Below are 24,013 nucleotides of genomic sequence, written 5' to 3' on the forward strand. Positions count from 1 at the left end.
AAAAGAAAAAAAGAAAAAAAGAGTTTCTTAGCTCAAAAATACCCCCCTAAATAATTGTATTAAAGCTGAGTCATTTACTCAAATATTAAAGAAGAAACACTAAATTTCCATATTACTGTAGAAGCAATTAAACTGTTTTTCAAATACTTCAGCAAAGAATTCAGCATGCGTTCAATCTGTTGACATTATCTATCAAATACAAAATGCTAAATCCACCAAAGGAAAAGTGTTTTCATTTAGTTTAGATGAAAGAAACTTCTGGTTTGCAGATATTTTCAAAATGACAACCTGCAATAATATCAAATTATTAACTAAGTATTCTCTAGATGCATACCCCATACTTAGCAGAGAGAGAAAAATAAAGGCAAATAAATTTTTAAATACTTATGTTATTGGTTTTTTACAAGTGTTAATCTGATTAGAATCAATACTGAATCAAAGACTCAGTCTATAAGAACTTGGTATTAAAATGAAGGTTCTGCCCAGAAAGAATCATATACATGCACCTTAAAAAATAAATATAATTCTCTAGCTCCTAATTTTTACACTGTAAACTTGTCATTTTAAAAATGAAGCTGTAAATTCCATGACCCATCTAGACCAGAACTATACTGATGAGACCTCAGGAAAAAAAAAAAAAGAAAAAAAAAAGAATGGGATACGGCAATCTTTCTCCTATAACAAACATGCAATGAACAGGGAACCTACTTATATAAATCAGTTTTGACCATAATTGGAGCATATTTTAAGTTGAAATTGTGTGAAAAAACCAACAATTACTACTAGATGACCACTAGTAGTAATTCCATATTAGAAAGAGAATAATTAACATTTAAAGGGAAGACATAGATGGCATTTTGCTAATGTCAGCTACTGGTATTTCTTGCATTATCCTATGGATTGAAATGCTACAGGACTTTAAATGCTACAGGACTTTAATCAAAGCTTCTTGCAATCACACAGAAAATTATGACCATCCAAGAAGATGAAAATCATGACTAAGCAATAACCACCAAGAATTCCAATCCCTTCAAACACTTCCTGCAAAGGGTATCTATCTTCTCAACTAAAAGCCAGGACAATAACATGAAATGAACAGAAGCATATAAACTTATTGCTACATTTTTCACCTTTTCTATGCAGTCATCAAAAAATGCCAATCCAGTATCCTTGTCACTCACAAAACTGCACTCTTCAATAAAGCGGCTGAATATCTGTGTTTTGGTGAGATGCGTGTAGAACTTGGTATATGCACGGTCTCTGCTTTTTAAAAACCCTGGTTATAAAAGGGAACACACAACTAAATACCAGTTCCATACAGGTTCCATATGAGTTCCATATGAAATTAACATATAAATTGTTCACATAAAATATTTAAGGCTTGGCTTTATCAATAAAGTATCGGTTTTATCAATAAAAACTATTTATATCTACTTGCATTTGGAAGATTAAAATAACAGCATTTTTTTAATAAACTATTTTTTACCACAGTTAACAATACAGTCAATCACCCCCATGTAATCCACTTACTGTGTTTGTTGACTCTTGGTGTAAGAAAAAGCTTATGACCTCATATAAAAGTATCTAACAGTTAAAAAAATACTAAAAAAATATTATATCTTAAGAGGTAATGGGCCTGATAATATTTAAGACTCTCCAAACCATTGACTAAAAATTTCTTCTCAAATCTGTCATCCAATAATTAAAAAAAAAAATCAATCTCACCAAAAAAGAAAACTCTCACCACCACATACAAAACAAAACACCTGTGACATTTTATGCAGCATTCAACTCATGAACAGATCTGAAAAGTTAACAGTGATGAGGAAAATTACATTTGCTGACTATTGCTTTATTACGTTTTAGATCTTTGCCCCATTTTCTAATATTTTCCCATTTATATCAAGACCATTACTTCATTCTTCATTACTGGGCTTCTAATACTTCAGCTCTATGAAACTGAGAAATATTCTTCCATTCCCAAGAGGTGCCCTTAAAAAACATGCCATGAAGACAGGGCACCATGTTACCCTAAGAAAACTTTTTTAATACCAGAGCTAGTACAAACCTGCACTTCTACACGTATATATATCTGTGTTCTAATCAACTTTGAATAGCTCAACTTCATACAGCTGAAATTCTAAATATTGCCACGGATTGTACAACCAAAGGGAACTTTGACCTCTTAAAGTTACACAGCTCCTCAACCCTAAAGTTGTAACACTGCCAACACTATCAGCAGCTGGTTTGCCTCACCCTCACCTTGATGATCAAACAAGGAATCAGCAGCAGTTGCTTTATTTGAAGGTGCCTGCGTGATTGGCTTGAGGAATGTTCTGTAACCCTTTAAAATAGATGCCATAAACCGGAGAAAAGCCTCCTGGATCTCCATCTCGAGTTCTATCATCTTCTTCTGCCAGGAGAAATCTGCCTCTATAGGAGTCATTTCCACTGCAGAGCCTTCTTGAGTTTTCCTGTGAACTAGCAATGAACAACATGTACAGTCCTTTATTAAAAATTCAGTCCATTCAAAAAGTTTTTTCTACTTGCCCATGTTCAGAAATGACAAGCACTAGAACTCCTATAATTATTTCTCAATTTAACTGGTCCATACAAAAGGCAGGTTACTTCAAGAGCTGATTGTGTGTTTCTCTAACTCATGCAGCAGTTTGGGACATAAAAGAAGGATGGATGTCAGCTCAGTTAATGTTATTCTATGCCCAACTGAAAGTAGTCTTTCGGTAATAAATCAACACGAACTTAAAGCACCATGTGTCCCCTCCCTGCACCCAAGCAGCTCCTCTTGGGCTGCTCTACAATCTTCAGTCTCCTCTTCAGGCCTCTTTAGGCCTTGGCCTTGATTAATGACTCCTGAGCAGTTAAGCTCCCCTTGAGCTTATCAGAAACACTGTCTGTTCTCAGCAACTGCTGCTGCCTAAAGAACAGCTGTTGCCTCATGGAAAGCCTTGGAACACTATCTGCCTGACTCATAGCCTGAACGGAACGATATTATTATAACTAAGCCAAGCCCTCTGAGGTCTCCTGGGCCGCTGCGACTGCACGAGCACCTCTCTCTCAGTGGGACTTCTTGGAGCTCACCGGCTCTCCAGTTCGTGACAGTCCAAGGACCACAGTCAAAAGCTGCCGACAGGATCTGGGCTAAAACCTCTACACTCCTCAAGGCTCAACCTGTCACCCACTGAGGGCTGCCAAGACATTCAACATTGAGTATCTGACTAAACTCAAGGTGAATTTTTAACAGGTAGACATACCTTTGTACACAATTCTTTGTGTCTGTTGAATGCATGTGTGAAGAGATTTAAACACCCAACAGCAAGTATAGTATATTTCCATCTCAGATCTGTAGTTAAGTTACTGTGGTGCTTACAGTAAATCCTATTAAATTACTTTGTTAATGTTAGTCAGTGATTAAGTGCTGTTAACACATTTAGACATAAACCTGGGCCCTCGGATTCAGCTCCTTAGTCAAGGGGTAAGTTTGGACTCAGTTGCACCTAGGCTCCAGGAGGAGTTTAGAAGGCAAGGGGATCCTCTCTGCATCTCTTGTCTCAGCAGTAGGATTTCCCTTGCTCCTTTGCATTGCCAGTTAACAGTCCCTGTTAAAATCATTCTGCATTGATTCTAACCTGATTTTCCTTTGCATGCTTTATCCATGTAGTAAGTAATGAAGTGAATCTAGGTACTGAAATTTGTTGTGCTTTCGCAAATTTTATATTAAACCTGCTTTTACTGATACCTTTGCTGGTCATTCTTTAAGTGACCTAAATCACTCATTTGTGACGTTTTCCCTGTTCTGAAGACTATACATCTAAAACAATTCTTACAACAAAAATTCTAACATTTTAGGGCACCAAAGGGTAGAAACAAAAAGGTGACATTCAGAGTTTACTCTTGCATTCTTAAAAAAAAACAGCAACAAGTATTGCTGAAAATGATAGTTTCACACTTTTTATTACTAAAACCACCATCTTCTGCTTCTGGAATTTACAAATTTTGTATATCTTGTGTATCTATGAGGCTATCATCTTCTCCTTCCCCACAATGATGTAACCTAACACACCGTGAACCAGATTATCTGAGAGAACCTATCTACAGTAAGAAAGAAGCAATAGCTGAAAACTGTTAGGTCAGTTAGAACCTTGCCCTTATCTGTCCACGTCATTAGGCTGAAGATGGTCAGTTTTTGTTTTTACTTTGCCAAAATACTTTGTCAAAATTTAGTTACTCCACTATTCTTGTAGAAAAGTCATTATCTAAGAAATTCACCAGCACTGGACCCTGGAATCTCCGTGGAGGCCTCTCCTCTGTGCCTTGGAAGATCATGGAACAGATCCTCCTAGAAGCCATGATGAGGCACATGGGGGACAGGGAGGTGATTTGAGACAGCCAGCACAGCTTCACCAAGGGCAAGTCCTGCCTGACCAACTTAGTGACCTTATATGATGGAGTGATTGCCTCAGTGGACAAGGGAAGGGCTGCAGATGTCATTTATCTGGGCTTCCGTAAAGCCTTTGACATGGTCCCCCACAACATCTCTGAATTGGAGAGAGACTAATTTGGTGAGTGGACTGTTAGATGGGTAAGAAATTGGTTGAATGGTGGCATCCAGACGGTAATGGACAACAGCTCAGAGTCCTGATGGACATCAGTGACAAGTGGTGTTCCTTAGGATCTGTACTGGGACCAGTGTTATTTAAGGTCTTCATTAATGACACAGGCAGAGGAACAGAGGATTTTTTCCTGATACCAAGCTGAGTGGTCTGGTTGACACACCTGAAGGACAGGATGCCAGACCTGGCCATGCTCAAGAAGTGGGCCCATGGGAACCTCCTAAGATCAAGTGCAAGATGCTGCAACCTGGGTTGGGACAACCTCCAGTGCCAATACAGGCTGAAGGATGAAGACATGTTTGCTGAGAAGGACTTGGGGGTGCTGGAGGATGAGAGTCTGGACATGACCATGAGTAAAGGCTAAAAAAAAAGATTAAATTTTAAAAAGTCACAGAAAAAAAAAGGGTCTAAAAAATAAAATTCACACCTCATGTGATAGAAGGAAGTCCTTACATTTATATACTAATTACAATTCATTTTATTTTTTCTATTTCACCTGTTGCCAGTTGTGAGTGCAGTTTCTTTAAGGTGCTGAGCAGACTTTTACATGGCTTTTTGGGAAACTGCTTCCAGTTGGTGCTCTTCTTATCATCTGATCTGTAACACAGGAGAGAAAAAAATGGACATATAAAATACAGTTAGTATAAAAAAGAAGAACTCAACAGCCCTAGGTTTCTTCATTTACAGCAGGCAGTACCTAAAAAACATTATTTTGAAATTTTATCTTTGTTACAAAGAAAAAAAACGGGAGTGACATAACTCAGAATTTCATTTCCTCAGATACAGAACAGTATAAATTGAGTAATGAGTAGAGTTTTGTCCAGTCTGTAAGGAATATGTGGATTAAGACTTGATGTAGACCTTTCAGATGATTTCCCTTTCAGATTTTTCTATCAGTCTTGTTACTATACGTAACTACTATGCAAAGTCTATTCTACCATTAATGTGCCATACTGCTACTGGTATAAATAAAAGGCAGTTCTGAATACAACATGAAATTGTTATGGCAAAATGCTAGAAGATAATTTGGTAACTTTATGGTCATATGGCACACTGGAACATGTTTATGGCAACTCAGTCCCATCTTCAAAAGGTCTAGGAAGACTGGGAATTGAGTTCATAGTTGGAAAATTATGTGGCTGATAAAACAATGGAGTAAATTGCCTAAAGGGATGCTCATCTTCTTTAAGAACAACAGCAGATAAAATGCTAGACCACCTTCAAGCAGTTGGATATAAAGAGAGATTAGTAGGGAGTAAATCCCAAGAACTTCTACACCTCTTTCTGGAAGGGAGAAGATGGGGGAGAATCTCTATTACAGAGAGAACATCAAATCTTGTGGCCATGAGACCACATCAGTTATTACTATCCAAGCTGATACTAGCTGTCACTAGTTGTTTTGCACTTTGCATTTTTGAGATCCTTGTTCCATTATTATTTGCCCTACTGGCAAATCAACACAGGAATATCTTAGGAAGGAAGCCAAAATTTCAGGAGTTAAAGAAAAATTGCATGCTTACAGATGCCTTTGCCCATTCTTCCCCTGCAATAATTGCATGCCTATAAACTATTTAAGTGGTACCATTCCAAAAACGTCAGGAAAAAATCCTGCTATCAAACCTTTGCCCTAAAAAGGTTATTCAATCAACTTTCAATGTTAACTTTCACAGAGATAGTTGAAAAAAAAATTTAAAAAAGCATTAAGGAAGATATTGAATGAATAAAAGTCCTTCAGTATTTTTCAGCATAGCAGCAAACCTGCTCTAGAAAGACACAGACTGATTGATGTACCAGAAAATACTGCATTTTTCAAAAGTTATTTTTCTATTAAGCAGTCTTTCCAGGTCAGCAACAGTGCTGTTAAATGCTTTTACATATAAAAAAAAGAAAAAAAAAAACAAGCAGCGTTGCCACTGAAATAAAAAGGGGCAGAAACAGATGGGGATAAAACTGAATGAAACATTAATCTTTATTCACTAATAACATAGTATTTCAGAATTCTCTATGATCCTCAACAAAAAGTGCTTTATGGACATTTGGGTTTATTTACACATCTGCAAAACTGAAAGATACACTAATTCCCAAGTTAAAAAAGTTTTATAATGAAGGTACCAACATCTCACATTTGCCTAAGTCAAATGTTACAGATGTCAAATTCCTCTGGGAGCCAAATATGTCATACAGATAAATGCAAAATGGGCAGCGAAAAAGAAAAAGATCACTTGACTACTGAAAGAGAAATGGACTTTTAAAACAGTAAAAGAAAAGGTGCAAAACGCTTTCCAGTTTGTCTCAGAGAGACTTTCAGTTCAACAACCAATCCAAGTAATGTTGGTACTTGGTCTTTCTAACAGTCATCCCAACAGAATCTTGACATCCTTATCTGCCTGCGAAATTTCCTGTTTCTATTCTATTTTTCAGCAACCCGACCTTCAACTTCCATTCTACTTATGAAGAAAAACACTGAAGTATTTTTCACTGCAAATATCTTCAAATAAATAAATTATCTTCCTTGACTTTCTTCAATGCATTCCTCTTTCACAACACCTATAATTATTCTTTTGGTGGCATAATACCAAATATACCAAACTGGGCCATACTGTGATGAAAATGCTTTTTGCAGTGTTTCTAACGGGGACCTAGGGGAAGCAGAAGAAAAAGCAAATAAAAAACATAAAACCACTCTGCTCCACTGTTTACCATTTCCTGTAATGTTACTAATAAAACAAAGCATTTCAGTAATATAAAGAAAATATTTGCTTCAATAGAGTAAGGGTCTTTCTGAGACAACAGAAACCAAGCATTCCACTGACCCACAGATCAAATGACTAAGTCTAATCCAAGCTAGTAAAAGACAAGAGTTAAAAAGTGACATTAAGTAAAACTAAATGTTTTAATTAAATTAATTAAATTTAAATAAATTTTCATTTTAATTATTTTTTTAAAATCTCACTAAAAAAGGGAGATTAAGTAAAACTAAATTTTCACAGAGAAAAGATGTGCACTTTAGTTAATGATGTTCACCCTCATCTTGAACTAGCTCAGATACCTCTATTTATGATCTTATTAATTTAAAATAGAAAGGTAGTTAATAAAAGTTACTAGACACCTGAAAAAACTAAATTTTCAACTCAGTTATTTGTACTCACATTACAGAAAACCAGACTCTGAATTAACCTCTCCTCAAGAAGGTGCAAAAAAGCTGTTCATGCAATACCTTCAATTTAAGGAAAGTATTAAAAATTTAATAATTAAGTGAAAATATTTTAGAATTAAGACAGCAAATTTTGTTTGACTGATCTCACAAAAAACTTGTCCTTGTAACTTGAGAAAAATTTCTTCAACACTAACATAAAGTAGTCCAAGTGCAAGACAGCATCAGGATCTGTCATGAAGGGTCCCGAAGCATTCATGTTTGTTTAGGATGGAAAAAAGCCTTTAAGATCATCAAGTTCCAACACTGTGAAGCCCACCATGAAACCACATCCACCACTAAAGCAAGAAACGCACCTACATGTCTTTTAACTACCTCCAGGATTGGTGACTCAATGGCTTCCCTGAGCACTCTGTTCCAATGCCTGACCTTCAGTGAAGGAAGTTTTCCTACAAACCAATCTAAACCTTATCTAGTGCAACTTGATGCCATTTCCTTTCATCCTGCTGCCTGTTACTTGGGAGAAGAGGCTGACCTCCACCTGACTACAATCTCCTTTCAGACAGTTGTAAAGAGCAATAAGGTCTCCCCCAGGCTCCTTTCCTACAGACTAAACACCCCAGCTCCTCCTCAAAAACACTTGTGCTCCAGACCCTTCACCAGCTCCACTGCCCTCTTCTGGACTCACTCCAGCATCACAATGTCTTTCTTGTCATAAGGGGTGCAAAACTGAACACAGGATTTCAGGTGCAGTCTCACCAATGCCAAGTACAGGGTGACAATCCCTTCCCTAGTTACTTACCATTGTTACTAAATTTACAGCAACATCTGCATCACATTTTTACAGGAAGTACCAAGTGTTGATCCTTGACTCAGTAAATTTTAATTTGGTATGAAGCATTAGAAATGAGAAAAAGAACAGGGGACAGTAAGAAACAAACCATAGTGGATAAAAGATCATTTAACAATTTTATCTCCTGAGCATTTCAGCAATCTCTCCATCTACAGATAAACGTAAAATCTCCACAAAACTTACATGTACACCATATTTGTGTCTAAGTCAACGCACACAATATCCTGCGGTGGATCGTACAGATCAAAATATCGTGAATCAACTCCAACAATAAATGGAACTGGTGCACTGAGTACGGTGGCCAGAGACAAAGGACAGAGGGGGATATATGGACATTGCCACTGAAATGGAAATATCATCTGAAGAAAAAAATTAAATTAACGCATTAAAACAAGACAACAGAAACTGTACAATAAAAATCAAGAAGTTATATGCAGCACATCGAAATGAAATTGCTAAAAGCTTTGCAACACTGTCAGAAAAATGTTCCCAAGTTTGATCACTTATATACAGCACATCTCTTAGTGAGATATGCAAAAATTATGATCTTTTTAATAGCTATTAGCTACAGCACTTGAATTAAATGCTGTTGCTGGGAAAAATTACCATCTAGTACATCAGTAATTTTAACTTAAAAAAGCCCTGTAACAATTGTGGTGTTTAAACCAATTTCTCTCCTTGCTGTACAGAACACTTCGTACTTACAGCTACTACAGCTTCAGCAACTCCTGTCAACACAGCTGGTCTAAGAGAATGGAGCAGGATCTTGCCTTCTAGTAATACAAAGAGTAACAGAGTGGCACAGTTCTCTGGTCCAAGATTCATAAGCAGAGTACTAAAGTTTGCTCCACTAAGGAGTGCATGGGAAAGGGGAAGAAAAGAAGAATGTTATCAGGTTGAAAAAAAAAAAGTCACTTCTATTAAACTTCTGACAACCGTTTGGAATCAACTAGTTGAATGGTACTAATATTACCACACATCAAACACCTAACTAACTAACAGCTCTCATGTCATTATAAGACTTATACTACCATAAAGTAACCTAAATTCAAATTCTACTGCTAAAGAAAGATACACTAAGCCATGCTACTGCTGAATTTGTGTTGTTTATGGCACTCTTTCTCATAGATACCCAGGCATCTTGTCTTCATAACAGTTAAACACATCCAACTGGTTAACACCTAATTCAAAGACAAACACCAGTAGTTTCATATGATGGGTTACCTCAGGCAAAAATCATGAACTGTAGTATCCATCTAATCTTAGAATAACAGTATCAAATTCTAATATGAGTCAAGCAAAATTAATCCACCATTTTGATAGCAAAATGCCTTTAGTTTCTACAGTTTAGACTCCATTTCATTTGTTTGGACTGTATGCATTTATGAATTGCAATGACATCTATTAGAGCACAGGGTTGTAAAATCTGTCCTTAGAAAAGCGCTTACAAGTTACTTTGCAATTTGGTGGCTGGCTGTGATTTCTCACTCAAGTACCTGTGCAACAGATGTGATTAAATATGAATATGAATTAAATATGATAAATAAAGAATATTATACAATAATGTTTTGGGGTAGGAAGAATAAAAAGGGAGAATATTTTGGTTTTTAACTTAAAGACAAACCAAAAATCAACAAAACCATTGAAACAAAACCTCATGTCACTATCATAGGGAGCTCCAACCCAGAAGACGCAGGCAGTATCCACAGAGACTGCATCAACCTTCAATCACAAATACAATTTTTAGGTGTACTTTTGAATTTCTGAAATGTTTGCATTTGCACTTTCAAAGATTTCACCTAACTATTTGATGTAATTGTCTCTCTTGGATCCAAAAAAGCAAAAAAACCAAAACAACAGTCTCTATACTACTAAAAAAAATAAAATTGCTTACTACACAGGTTCTGAAATACAAGATCTTTAAATACATGTATTTGTTTCCTCATAGACACCTTCTTATTCCTTCATAGTTCCTACAATAATCTGGTAATTCATATTTATTTCAGGATAATTAGTGATATTACACTTCCAAAATGGACACACCTATGCCAGACAACAACAACACTCTATAACATTATAAATGCATACTGAACTTTCTGGTTAGAATGTTTAATGATACTGCAGTAACATTTGACTTCCTTCTATGACTGACTCCTATTTGCCTCTGAATTTTTCAAGTAGTATACATTTAAAGCATTAATAATGATACCTTAATGGCAATGGTGTAGAAACTGGCTGTGACAATATTAATGCATCATGGGCAGAAAGCTGAAACACAAAGTAGTATGTGATTGGTATGGACAACTCCAAAGCTAATACAGTACAATATTCCAATACAAATGTATATCCATAATTTCATGAACTGCCTGGCAGACAGACACAATGTCAGGTACCAGAGACAACCTCTGGGACTCGTGGTCACTAGGTGAACAGAGCTTGTATCAGTCACTGAAACAATTCTCAGAATTATAGAAAATCGTCTGTGACTCAGTGTTGGACACACTACTGGCTGCCAGGTGATTAAACAGATGAACACAAGAGACAATGCCCCAGGGGACCAGACTCTGATCCACAGCAGTGGGTGGACAAGTGAGGGAAAGACAGAAAACAACCCTACCAGTGAGGTAACACAAATGGTGCCTATAAAACGAAAGGGCAGAAGTACAAGGCAGAAATTTTAGAAGTGCAAGTAGGACACTGCTGCCATATACACCACCTAAAGCCTGAAACTGTCTCCTTTGCTAACTTGTCCCAGGTTTATATCAATGAGAAAGAAGGCCAACCCAATCATCTCCTCCCTGTTCCCTTCCAGCAAGTGGGTATTCAAAGCCAAGCAAAAAGCCTAATGAAAGAAACCAAAGGCAAGAAAGAAAGTTTGCCATTACTGTAGTTAAAAATGGTTGCAAATGTTTGCCTTACCTGCACAAGAATTCTTGGCCTTTGTGGTGAAGGGAAAGGTATATTGTGCATAAAATGGGATATATGCCTGCAAAGTAGACAAGATGTTACAAAACCAGCACTTGGGATTAATGAGAGACTGAAAACAATGTTAACCACGTTTTGGAATTAATATTGTACCAATATTAATTTAAAAAAAATAAAAAAAAATTAAAAAAAACAAAACAAAATAAAAAAATCCCTCAAACCCCCAACCCTCATGAAATGTACCATGTTTTAGAAAGGCTGTTAAGATTTATTTACAGTTTTGATACATTTAAGAGTCTATTTATGCAAACAAAAACAAAATCTCCATTCAATTTCCAAGCATGAAATGTGAGTAATACTAACAGTTTCAGATATGTAAGCAAAAGGTAAGAACACAAGGGCATCTAGGCAAGCCATTTAAAACCGCAGGTAGCCTAATCCATTCTATAGTTTCTAAGGAGACTTTGCTAGGAGGAGCTACATACCTCACTGGCAGAGGTCTAACAGTTTTGAAAGTAACATTGTATTTCAGTAAACTTTTAGGACCCTGAAAAGCATCCTCTGCAGAGGTTTTGCACGCACACAAACACACACAGAAACAATCTGCATTAGTTGCAGTGCTTGGACACACATATTCATTGCTACTGTACAGCATCCCTGAGTTTATACTTATTAAGCTAAAATGCAGGACTGCAAATGTAGCATGTATCACAGCTCAGCCATTTTCTGTGTTTGATGTAGCTCAAAGAAGGGTAAACATACTTAACATATTTTAACAGAAAAGCCAAAGTAAAATCCGGTTAACTTTGCTGGCGCTGCAAGAGCCAGTACTATTAAACAGAAGCAGCAATAATTTCTATCAGTACAAAATAAGCTAAACAGTGGAAGCAAGATGATGCATCAACTATACCAACTAGGCAAGTGTGACATAAATCAAATGATTTCTTGAGCTGATAACTACATTCCCACAACAATTGGAGAAATGTTCTACGTACTTTTCAATGGGAAGAGGATGAGGTCCAGAGACAGACAGTTTGTAGATGAACATAAGAAATTTTCGAAATGCTTCAAAGAAAGGCCAGTGTGAGAGAAGGCAGATGCATTTGTTTGAATTGATGGACTTGGAAGTAATCACTTTCCTCTCTACAGTTGTCAGGAGACCCAGCTGCGACTGCTGTTTTTCTGTTAGCAGCTCCCGGGGATACGGCTCATAAAACTGAATAGCAGCACCATATACCTAAAAGATGAAGGAAAACAGCTAAGCATACTCAGAATTTAACAGGAGTATTTAGGTTAGAACTTCTGAAGCATCCTTAAGTCTTTCATGTTTGCACACACTATAGTGCTTTTGCTAGTAGCTTATGAAATGACTTTTCACTTATGTAACACAAAAAACGCCCTTATAAACAAAATACTTTGGACTCTTGTGCCTCTCTTCCCCATTTTCAGTGCACTTTCCTCAATAAAGTATTCATACTCAGTAACTTGAAAGGCAAGGAAGCAAACTGCATGCTGTGACAAATATCTATTAACCGTGAGGGTAAAGGAAAAAAAAAACCAAAACAAAATCAAAAATCCCTCAAACCCCCAACCCTCATGAAATGTTTGTGTTCAATAAATTCCCCTATCACTACCAAACTAAACAATAAAATTATTCCAGCTTTGACTTCACTAATTTTATCAAGCTAAACCTTTTCTAATATTTGTGAAGGAACAAGATTCAGGATAGGAGAGGTTCCAGGCATGGAGAAAAACATACAGCAATTGACAGGACTTTATGATACAGACTTTACAGTTCTTATGTGTTTATAAACACACACACTGTATGTTTCCCCAGGATTTGTATCTCTTGGGCATGTCCAGGCGTGCCCGCTTCCCTGCTCCCTCTCTGATAGGCTGCAGAAGCTGCAGAGAGGAGACAGTTCCCATTCGCCCTTTCCTTCCCCGGTTCCTCCCATGTTCCTCCCCCTTTGCCTGTGTCCCTACCCCGATTTGTTCCTCCGTTTGTCTGTCTCATGCTCCACCCGATATTCTAGCCCTTTCCCCACTTGAAACTCATAAAACCCCTACACCCCTCAATAAAGTATTCCATTTGCACCTCTACCTTGTCTCCGGACCCGTCCGTGCTGTGTCACGGCCCCAGCCCGCCTCGGACCGTGGCAAATATTACCTTCCTATTTTTCAAAGTTTCAATATTAACTGAATTATTCTGCCAAGCTTAGCAAAAGAAGAACAGGGAAAGAAAAATACTGCATCCTTCCTTGCAAAAGAAGTATTAATATTTTGGAGAAATATCTTTTTTCTATTTGGAAATGGAAAAGAATATAAATTTCCTATTAGGTGACTGAGACAGAGTGGAAGTTGAGCTGTTATCACTAACAGAGCCAAAGTGCTGTTTATTAGCTACAGAGAGATAATCACACATTAAAATCACTTATTCCCATATGCAGTTCACACACAGACACACACAGACACACACAGACACACACAGACACACACAGACACACACAGCTGGCAAGCTGAGAGATCAACCCTAAACTAGGGCTCCCTTGCTTCATCAGATGTACCTATAATCCTGTAGTCTCTATGTATAGCAGACACTGCCTTTCCCACATGTGGGTCAAGTCATGCAACACCTTTTTGGTGCCTGTGTGTGCTGGTGGCCTTATCCAGCCTTCTTATTCAGAAAACAGATCATGTTCTGAATCTATCACTTCACACAAATTCAGAAGGATCACTAGTCTTGGGACATCATTAGAGCCTTTCACATATTCACCTCTCAGCACATATGGTTCCTCTTCCTGCCCTGCTGTTTTCTGGTAACTAGTTTCCAATTCATGTGCACAGATACCTACAGAGCCCAATTACACAAATTCACAAAGAAGTGGCTTTTAAGGTAACGATATGAAAACTCTAACAACTTAAACATTACTAACACTCGTCCTAAGTTCTCTTTTACATGCAGAGTACAATTCCATTCCCAGAAACTCCTTCCTTGAATCAACAGAGAAATCCATGTGCTTTGAGTTTTAGTTTCATTAAGGGTATATGGTTCAGCCTACAGGGGACTAAAACAGCAAATACGCTTCCAGCTACTTCCTGTTTGGTTTAGTTTCATCTTACACGAAGGCTTAAGAAATACAATTTTAGAAGAGAGGTATTTAACAATTTATTTTGTAGTATTTCTAAAATACAAAAGAAACAATCTCTATTTATCTCCAGAGCAGCCACCTGAAATAAAAGAAAAAAACGAGTTCACAGTGTGGAGCCATACCTTTTCTGCAGAAGAGCAGGTCAGTACAAATGTTGAGAACACTGGTAGTGGATATTTGGTTTGAGGGTCCCAGCACTCAATAGTGGCTCCCATGGGAAGGCAGAAGAGAGGAACAGATTCTGACAGTGGGAATGATTCATAGTTCTCTTGAGGATATCTGAAAATTAAGCCTTAAGAATGGGAAAAGGAAAAGTAAGTACATTTGTTCTGTAAGCCCTAAATAATGTAAGCAATATATTTTCCACAATATATAGCTATATCTGATGGTTATCTGGACTTCACAATTTAAGATTACACCTGCAAAGAAGAAAGTCTCTCATTTGACAGTAAGACTAAGTGATCCAAGTAACAATCACTTGAAAATAGTGTATGAATACTGATTGATTTTACCCTTTTGATAACTGCTGAAAACCAGAACACACTGAAGATTTTTACACCAAACCAGTCGGGTTGATATGCTATTTAAATGTGCCACTGGAATGGATTTTATTACAAGAAATTCCTATGAAGAAAGTGATTATCTACTGTGAAAACAGCAGTAATGCCTTCACTGAAAATAGGATGAACTAGATGACTGTCTGCATTTTCTGCTCTCAGTATGTTCAGTTTCAACAAATTGTTTATTCAGCCTTCAGGTATATAACTCTTGCTGGTAGAAAACAGGCACATAAGCATTGGTTTACTATTGCTGCTCATCTAGCTTGTTTTATGGTACATGTACTTCATTACCTATGCTTTCCACTTCTGTTTGGTAGTTTACTCCTATCAAAAGAATTTGGTGCACTTAGTGCTGAGTAGAAACACTTCTGAAAGTTTTTTTTTGTTTCTTCAAAACCAAAAAGAAATCTGTAGCAACACATTAAAAAACTTACAAAAGCCAGACTTGTCATTTATTGTTCAGAATATTTTTCAATCTCCTCAAATAAGGAACAATAGAATAGTCGTGGAAACATATTTAACTTTCAACTTAAAGATGTTGACACACAAAAAGAAATATGAGTAAGGCTGAACAGAATTTTTAGTTAGTCCTTCTCCAATACCAACAACACAAGTTTTGTTTTGTCTTTTGTTTCATCTGAAATATTTGCTAAGATTTCTGCTAAAGCTCCTAAGCAACCAAGCCATGATAAGAACTAAAATAATACAGGAAAATGCTATTGCTACTAAGACTTTTCCTTAGGAAAAAGTGAGGAGAGCAAAGAAGGCATTATAGGAGTTAATTTCAACTGACATCCTCTAGGAACAAAATTCTGACAGATAGTGCTTTATTACTAAATTATTACTTTATTTCAACAAAGCATTTGAATCCTTCTGTTTAGACAGCTTCTAAAATTACGTACCAGCTTTATACGCTAAAGAGTTAGAAGCTGGCACAGACTTCTTGTAACAAAGGTATACACTGGAACCCCACTGGAAGACAAAAGTTTCATCTCAGAACCAGCAACGATAACAACAGGCAACAGAAATCAAATGTAAGCATTTGCATATATTCCACTTACAAACAAGTCAGACATTTTAATAAAAAGCATTACAGAATACAGAATACAGTCTGGTTGGCAGCTGAGTGCATGTAAATTATAAAAACGAGAATTCACCCTTCTCTCATTTTTTAGAGTTTACAGGATTTACATAAAATAATGACATCACCACACTACTCTGATTTATTCCAACAAAAGAACAAGTAAAAGTGAAGCAGCTCAATTTGCAGCTTCACATTTTTATGGTTATTTAAAAGTAGAATCTTATGGGAACCTTGTTAGGGGAAGTGAAATTCTAATCATCATCACCTGAAGCTTCTATCATACTTCCATAAACTGGTTATCAACATAGTATTTTTGCAGTTTGTCTAAACATGCTCTACCATTCAAAAAACTCACTTATTCCAGCCTGAGTAAACTAAATGCAAAACAGACTAAGTAAAAGAGAACCAATTAAAGCAAAGTACATGGAGAAACTGCAAGCATTAATTATCATTCTTACAATGTCTTAGTAGCACAGGCATTATTAACAACCAAGAAAAAGGTGTTTCTGATTCACCCCGAGTGTCAGCATCACCAAACGGTGAGGGAGAGATAATAAAAAAAAAATTAAAATTCCAGTGCACTACTCCTAAATACACCTAGACATGCAAACAGTAGTGGGTATTCAGTATGAAACAGTAATTTCCAACAAGAAAGGAAATCAAAGTAACAAAACTGAAGTCTCACACATGGTATGAAGAATGAATTACGATGTAGTGATAGAACACAATTATAATCGCGCTAAGAAGAGTTCAAGAAACTACTCCTTTAGGTGTGTTTGTTGAGTTAAAAAAATAGAGAAAAAAAGCAACTCAAGCTTATAAATACTCACCATACCACAGTTTAAATTCTTATCAACTTTACAGAATGTATGAGGAGGGGTTTCTCCTTTGCTGGTAACAATAACACAGATATCTGTCACTGCCAATGAATTTTGAGGTCGTACTGGAGGAGCCCTTCGATATGTGATAAAGATCCGCTGAGAAGAAGCTGAGCTGTTGTTCACATTAGCGCAACGACCATAAGGAGTAGCTTGAATCACTTCACAGCCTGAAATTATGCGTTCCTTCCCTTCATACAGAACTCTGCAGACATGAAGGAAACAAGATATTATGTGCATTCAAATGTATATGAAGTTACTTGGACAAATTCAGAGAAACTGTCCATGCATTAGCACCCTATGTCATCACTGCAACTCTCTAATGTGCATTTCATATATTGTCTTTCATCATGCAGCACTTGAGGTTAAAGAAACTGCTCCAAAATATTCTCTGTGGGAACAAATGACAATTATGGGGGGAAAAAAAAAAAAATCAAGCCACATTGAAAAGGATTTAGTTATAGAACTAAGTACGAATGCTACACTATGAATGAAAAATAAATACAAAGTAAACTTTACATTGCTTGCACATATGACACCTGACAATTTCATCACTGAAATGTCTGATAAGTCATTTAAAATTTGTCTTGTTCTGGGTTTGGTTGGGTTTTTTTTTTGTGGGTCGGGTTTTTTGTTTTGGTTTGGGGCTTTGTTTGTTTCTAATTGGTTGTGTTTGGGTTTTTGTTGTTTTATTTTAGGGTTTTTGGAGAGGTTTTTTTGGTAGGCTTTGGTTTGGTTTGTTTTTAAGAAATAGTCTTGGAAAAGGACAAAGTAGACTGCTTCCGAGATGAATTTTTCCAGAAAAAAAATTAATCCAAATACAGTAATAATTGACATTCACAGTTTGAATAACACTCCTTATGACAATGGGGCAAGGAGAAAAACTAATACTCTGCTCCACAGAGAAAGAAAAAATAATAACTACAGTTGACTGTACTCCTAGAAAGCAGAATATATCTTATGTGGCTGTACAACAACATTCACATGGTGCTTGGATTTTATTTTTTTAGCAAGATCACTAGTTTAGATCGCTGTATTCTTAGCAAAAAACAAAAAATCCTTTACAGCTTCACAGCAGCTAAATGAGCTAAAGCTTTTCTTTTCCAAACATAAAGCTATTAAGAAGTTACTATGAGAAGAAATGTGGAAGCCAAAACAAACATCACTGAACATTTTTAATGCACAGATGCTATTACAGGGCAAGCTTTATTTCCCATTCCACACCCAAGTAACCAATGGTTCTGTTTGCTTGGCGCTCTGCAATATGTACACAGTAATTGCCACTTGCAAATCAGTTTTCATCATTATAAGATTAAGGATAAAGGTAATAAATTAAAACTTCGTATTTTGTGATCTCCAGCTTTCCACATGTAGTCCCTCACAACTTTAAAAAAAAATAAGCAGGCAATACATATTTACTGTCCCAAAATACTCTTGGTTAAATGTTCGACAGACTACAAGAAAGTATGTACTTGAAAACTTCAAAAAGTTACATGTCTAAGCCAAAAAAAAAAGAAAGTTTTTTCATATCCAACCATTCCCAGAACTTTAAAAAAAATGTATATGATTAAACTTTCAATATTACTTAAATACTATTCCCATCTTTAAACTGGAATATGCAAATGTTACTATTTATTCTGACTCAAGAGAATGAACATGTATCTTATTATAGCACTGATGATATACATGAACTAGAATACTTTAAAAAAGCAAAGAAATCACATGAGTTGGGAGCATACTGATGTAGCTACCAGACTGCCATAGAAATTTACTCAACTAGTTCATGGAGGACAATAATCTTCAACAAGGGTTTCAGTTGTAGAGAGTCTGATCATCAGATTTGCTACATTTAAAACAATGTGTAATCTCAGGGTCAAAACCAGCCTAATACCAGCATTTCCAAACTGCAACATTAGTTTTAATATACTACCTACCAAGATATGTATGGGGAAAGCACATGCTAATTATATTATTTCTAAACTAAGTAATGTTCTGGAAGAACACGTATTTTGCACTTTTTATTGGGTTACCTACTTCACAAAGTTAAAAAAACCCCAACAAAACAGAATACCAACCACTACAATGGCAGCAGCTCTCAGGCCACGTTCAATGTGCATAAAGAATTTACATGAACTTTTCACATCACTGCCAATCAGAATCTTAATCTGAAGAAAATTTTAACAGAGCAGTCTCCAAACAGAAGTTTCAATTCCATTTCATTTCCATGTATTTTAAAGAAAATCCAAAATACAAATTTTTTCCAGAAACATCTGTCAGCTGACAGCTTTTAACAAGGAACACGGCATTAATCAGACAATTCCAGCAGTTCAGTTTAGTAAGTTTGCAAGTATTCTCAGAAAAATACTTAAGGGCCTGACCAGTGTTCAAGACTGTAACAGTGGAGTCACCTCTCCTCAAAAGCAAAATGAAAATGAAAGCAACACTCACTTCTACATATACACTGGAGCAGTATTATTAAACCCACACCATTTCCTGACCTCATGCATAGTACTGCAGTATGGTATTGTATTTGCAAGCAAATGGAAGAAAACCACCACACATGGATCACTCAAATTAAACAATGGTTTTAATGATTCAGAGAAAAGCAGTTAGAAGTGATGCATGAAATACTGAACATGGCATCATTTATAAGTAACATCCTCCCTGACAGTGTAAGTTTATTCCTACTTGTTCCTATTTCCCAGCATCTGCCTTTGATTAATTAGTACTGATTAGGGTTAAGATTTGTTTCCTGCTTCTTTAAGCGTATAGTTTGGCTTCGATCCTAAGTACACATTATTTGCTACAATATTTTATCAACTTCAATACAGTTTCATTTCAAGTAAAATATAAATTTATATATAAAATATAAAGCTTACTCTAGATGTTAGGTCCCTTCTTTGTAAGAAAGACCAAAAAAATCTTATCCTCTCTTTGTAAGGCTGTTTGACCTTGTATGTGGAAGTTCTCTCATGAGCAGTTTTACTGATGTAAAGGTATACTTCAATACATCAGACAACAGAGTTTAAAAAGAAGAAATACTACCTTATTGTGCCTGTTGAGTTAAAAACCTTAAACCACAGAAACCTTTCCTTCTGGAAAACCATTTCAAAACAGGTCAACTGTTGCAAATTGCATTGTGTCTAGTGCTGCTGTCCAGTTTGACTTGTCCTCTATGTACAACCATATTTCTGCCTCTCACAGCTGTTATGCAAAATAAGCCTTCATAACACCTCTTCCTCTTTCATTTAAGATAAGGAGGTTTGCAAGTATTGAATAATAAAGGGACTAATATAAATATACTAGGCACCAGGAGTGTCAGAGAAGTGGTAGGTCAAGCAAAGGGAAAAGATGGGCCTATCTTTTATTTCTACTGCCATCACTATTACTATTTGTCTAAACAAACAAGTAATTCGTTTCACCATTAGTTTCACCCTAAGCTGTTCTGAACACCCAGCTGCAGTTGTCACACCGGTGAGATTTCAGAAACAATGGAAGATGCTCGTTGTTAAGAACATCTTCCAGTTTCTATTCCAGTTTCTTGAAATTTGAGTTCACTTTCTTTTTCGAAATACATCTTCAGTAAAAAAAATCATTTGTTCAATTGATACTCCTGCAGATTTTCAGAAAACAGGTATAACAGGAATTACAAGGGTCCTTATACCCAGAACCCCAAGGGTCCTTAGCACAGAATCACTAAGCAAACTAAAGCTTCCCATACTAATCTGAAAAAAAAAAAGCTTTTAAAAAACAAATAAATCTGCAATTCTTTCTTTACACAATGCAAGATACCTAACTTTTGCGTTATTTAAAAAAGAAGCGCAGGAGCTCTAGCATATCCCTAACTCAAGTGTAAAACAAAGAGAGGTGAAATTTTGTTTCAAAGTCTCACACACCTAAACCAAAACAAATCTCAAATCTCAGTTCTTGTCTATTTCTGGAACATCAGCAAAACAATCAATTAGTAAAGCAATGGAATGACTGTAGCTGAATTATTTCAGCTACACTGACATAGACACTAGATTTTACAACTATGTGTAGGAATAGGATCTTAGAGATCTCTTATCCTAGGATCAAATCTTTATTTTTCTACATAATTTCCAACTAATATTTTCTCCAACTAATTAATCCAATTAATTCTGTGAAATGCAACATCCAGAGGCATGGCACATGGCCTAACTATATGCAAGCAAGCACCTGCAGCAGGAAGTCACTCTAGCAGATTACAGACACTTCAGAACCAGTGGACAATTATGAAGGAACGAGGATGGAGGGCACAGAACACAAGGACATAGCAGAGAAATAGTAGAGCATAGCCCCAGCCTCCCTCTTCTCCAAACAGCATTTAAGTACTTTCCCTAGCAGAAAGAAATACACAGACACACACAAACACTTATCAAGAATCATCTGAATGCTTGGACTACAATATAACTCATTTTTATACACATACCAGCAACCATGACACAAGACTATGCATTTCACCCTTTCAAGGGATGTACTCTTTCTCTACCTGCTATGTTCACTTAGCATGTCAGACAGGCTTAAAGGTAAAATATTCTGTCTCACTTGGGTTTTTAATTAAAATAATAGAGAACAGCATAAACTAGCCTTCAGACTGTGCATACATCTCTTGCTCAAACTCCACTTTCATTTGAACACAGTGGAATTTACAGATACCAAAAAAAAGATTGCTCTAACCATCTCTTGCACATAGCTGCAAAACAGGAGGAACAGCGGGGGGAAATACGCATTATTGCTCAGAGAGAAAAGTCTCCCACGACATGTTAGGTGTGACATCCTAAGGAGATCAAATATTAACTAGAAATACTATTTGCCAAATATCACCATCTTAGCCAATTATCTCCTTATTTTGTTTAGCAGGCATTCCCTACAAAATCTACCCAAGCATTCAAGTTCCTAAGGTTGTGGGAGACACAAAGATAAACGTGCTAGTCAAGTTGCTTCCTTAAAGCCACATGCTGAAGACTGATTGTTCAGGAATTCCCTTGAGGAATCACTCACTGTAAAAATTCCTCCTTCTGCTAGAACTACTGAAGTTTGACAAACCATTGAAATAATAACTTCAGACTGCAATATGTCTTCTCGCAGTGCCAGTTGCAGCCATAGGAAAAGATTATTTTAAAAATCGGTTTCGCTGAAGACAATTAGAACATAGTTTAGATGACCAAGATGAACAGAAACTAGAATGTATCAGGTTAATTATTTAACTTGAATTGTAACCCTTAGAGAAAACTGTCTTACCATGAAACTACTTTCATTACTAAGATTTCAGTGTCAGTCTTCTCCTGACTGGACCCTGCTTGTCAGTTGGCACTCAAACTGTAGGCAAAAAATGGCATACATAGGCTTTACGCCTAATGCATTTAAGCTTATAAATGAAAAAAACTACACTTATGATAGCTTACATAGAGATGTATGACTTTTACACTATTGTTTACTATTTCTTTAATAACTAAGGAAAAACACATGCATTCCTTATTTCGCCATAATCATAATAGCATCCTCACCCATGCTCTGTTTTCTCTTTCCCATTATATCCCCAGTAGTTCTAAAATGTCCTTAATACATTCTTAAGTTGTATCTTTTACTATAAGCATTAAATTGAATTCCACAAGGTGATAATTTTTTTGTCTCCCGAAGTCATTGTTTTCAGATTAAGCATGTTAATATTTCTGGATTTGGACTATATAATTTCTATAAATAAATTTTGTGCTATTTTCTCACCTTTCATAAAACTGCAGCAGAGAACTTGATTTCTCATATTTGCTTTGCTTCATCACTCTCTCTCCCTCTCATCTTCTAAACTAAAACATTACCATTAATTTTAAAAAGATAAGTTCACTAGAAGACTGACATTTTGTTCAACCTATTCCAGATTCAAACAGTGCATTTTTAAAAAGTTTTCTTACATCTGTTTTCATCATCACTTATGAAGAGTAAGATTTGATCATTATTGAAGAAGGAACTGAATTGTGGTAGAAATCTCACCCAATGTCAGTAAGTGGTGGTTTGTCCCGCCCTCTCTTGTAGCAAAGAAAAAGTTCAGGACTCTTCAGACTTCCATAGTTTAAGTTGGCTTGAAGGGCTGTAGGAGTGGCTTCAACACAGGTGTATCCCTCTGGGACAGTTTCACCAGCTGATTTAATTATCACAGCAATGTCAGTAATTGGAGCCTTTGGACCAGTTGACTTTGTTTCATGTCGGCTTATTTCTTGGTCCAGCAGGGTTGCCGTATCTGTATCAGTGAGCCCTGCCACTACAAAATAGTCAGCCACTCGTGGACCTTTGTCTTCTATCATGGTTATGTCAGTACCTGGGGAAAATAAAGAGACAGAAATCAAACATTCTGCTTTCAAACGCAACCCCTTCCCTCAACAACTATGAGTATTTAGAACTTTTGAAGAAATTTTTGCAAATATAAGAATTCCTACATAGAGAATTCTATGAATTCATGAAAATTCTAGGGAGACTCCAAATAAACCTTTGACTTTTGCTGCTTAAAAAAGATATTGGAAGATATCGTCAGTAATTAAATTTCAGTTCTAGCACTGTAACAGTCATGTTTAGAGTGAGATAAAGGATAACTCAAAGCTCCTGACACAGCAGCTACATAGAAAATTGCTTTGTGTTCACCATAAGACCATTCAAGCTCTTCGCAAGCTATAAGTTAATGTAGATATCCCATTCTAAAAGCATCTGTATTTTTCTGCCACTGCTTGTGAGCAATTTCACTAAAGAATCATGTTCTCTTTTTT

The 24,013-nt window shown here is 36.4% G+C and overlaps 1 protein-coding gene across 6 annotated transcripts in view; it reads right to left on the reverse strand.

Annotated features, from left to right (window-relative positions):
• DENND4C (DENN domain containing 4C) overlaps positions 1-24,013 on the reverse strand; it is a 69,840-nt gene that overhangs the window by 29,368 nt on the left and 16,459 nt on the right. For 4 of the 6 annotated variants that reach the window (XM_051801323.1, XM_051801325.1, XM_051801321.1 and 1 more), the window contains exons 2-13: positions 23,247-23,571; positions 17,190-17,442; positions 16,178-16,247; positions 14,838-15,007; positions 12,559-12,800; positions 11,558-11,624; positions 10,848-10,906; positions 9,344-9,488; positions 8,822-8,997; positions 5,128-5,228; positions 2,263-2,481; positions 1,131-1,276 (exon numbers count right to left, since the gene is read on the reverse strand). In XM_051801323.1, coding sequence (XP_051657283.1) covers positions 1,131-1,276; positions 2,263-2,481; positions 5,128-5,228; positions 8,822-8,997; positions 9,344-9,488; positions 10,848-10,906; positions 11,558-11,624; positions 12,559-12,800; positions 14,838-15,007; positions 16,178-16,247; positions 17,190-17,442; positions 23,247-23,557 — 1,959 coding nt within the window. In that variant the 5' untranslated portion in view covers positions 23,558-23,571. Of the gene's footprint in view, positions 1-1,130; positions 1,277-2,262; positions 2,482-5,127; positions 5,229-8,821; positions 8,998-9,343; positions 9,489-10,847; positions 10,907-11,557; positions 11,625-12,558; positions 12,801-14,837; positions 15,008-16,177; positions 16,248-17,189; positions 17,443-23,246; positions 23,572-24,013 lie in introns of those variants that run through there. The other 2 variants (XM_051801326.1, XM_051801327.1) reach the window with 2 other exon arrangements.

Source organism: Manacus candei, unplaced genomic scaffold, assembly GCF_025592945.1.
Source record: "Manacus candei isolate 608988 ecotype Guabito, Panama unplaced genomic scaffold, ASM2559294v1 h1tg000051l, whole genome shotgun sequence".
NCBI classification, from domain to species: domain Eukaryota; kingdom Metazoa; phylum Chordata; class Aves; order Passeriformes; family Pipridae; genus Manacus; species Manacus candei.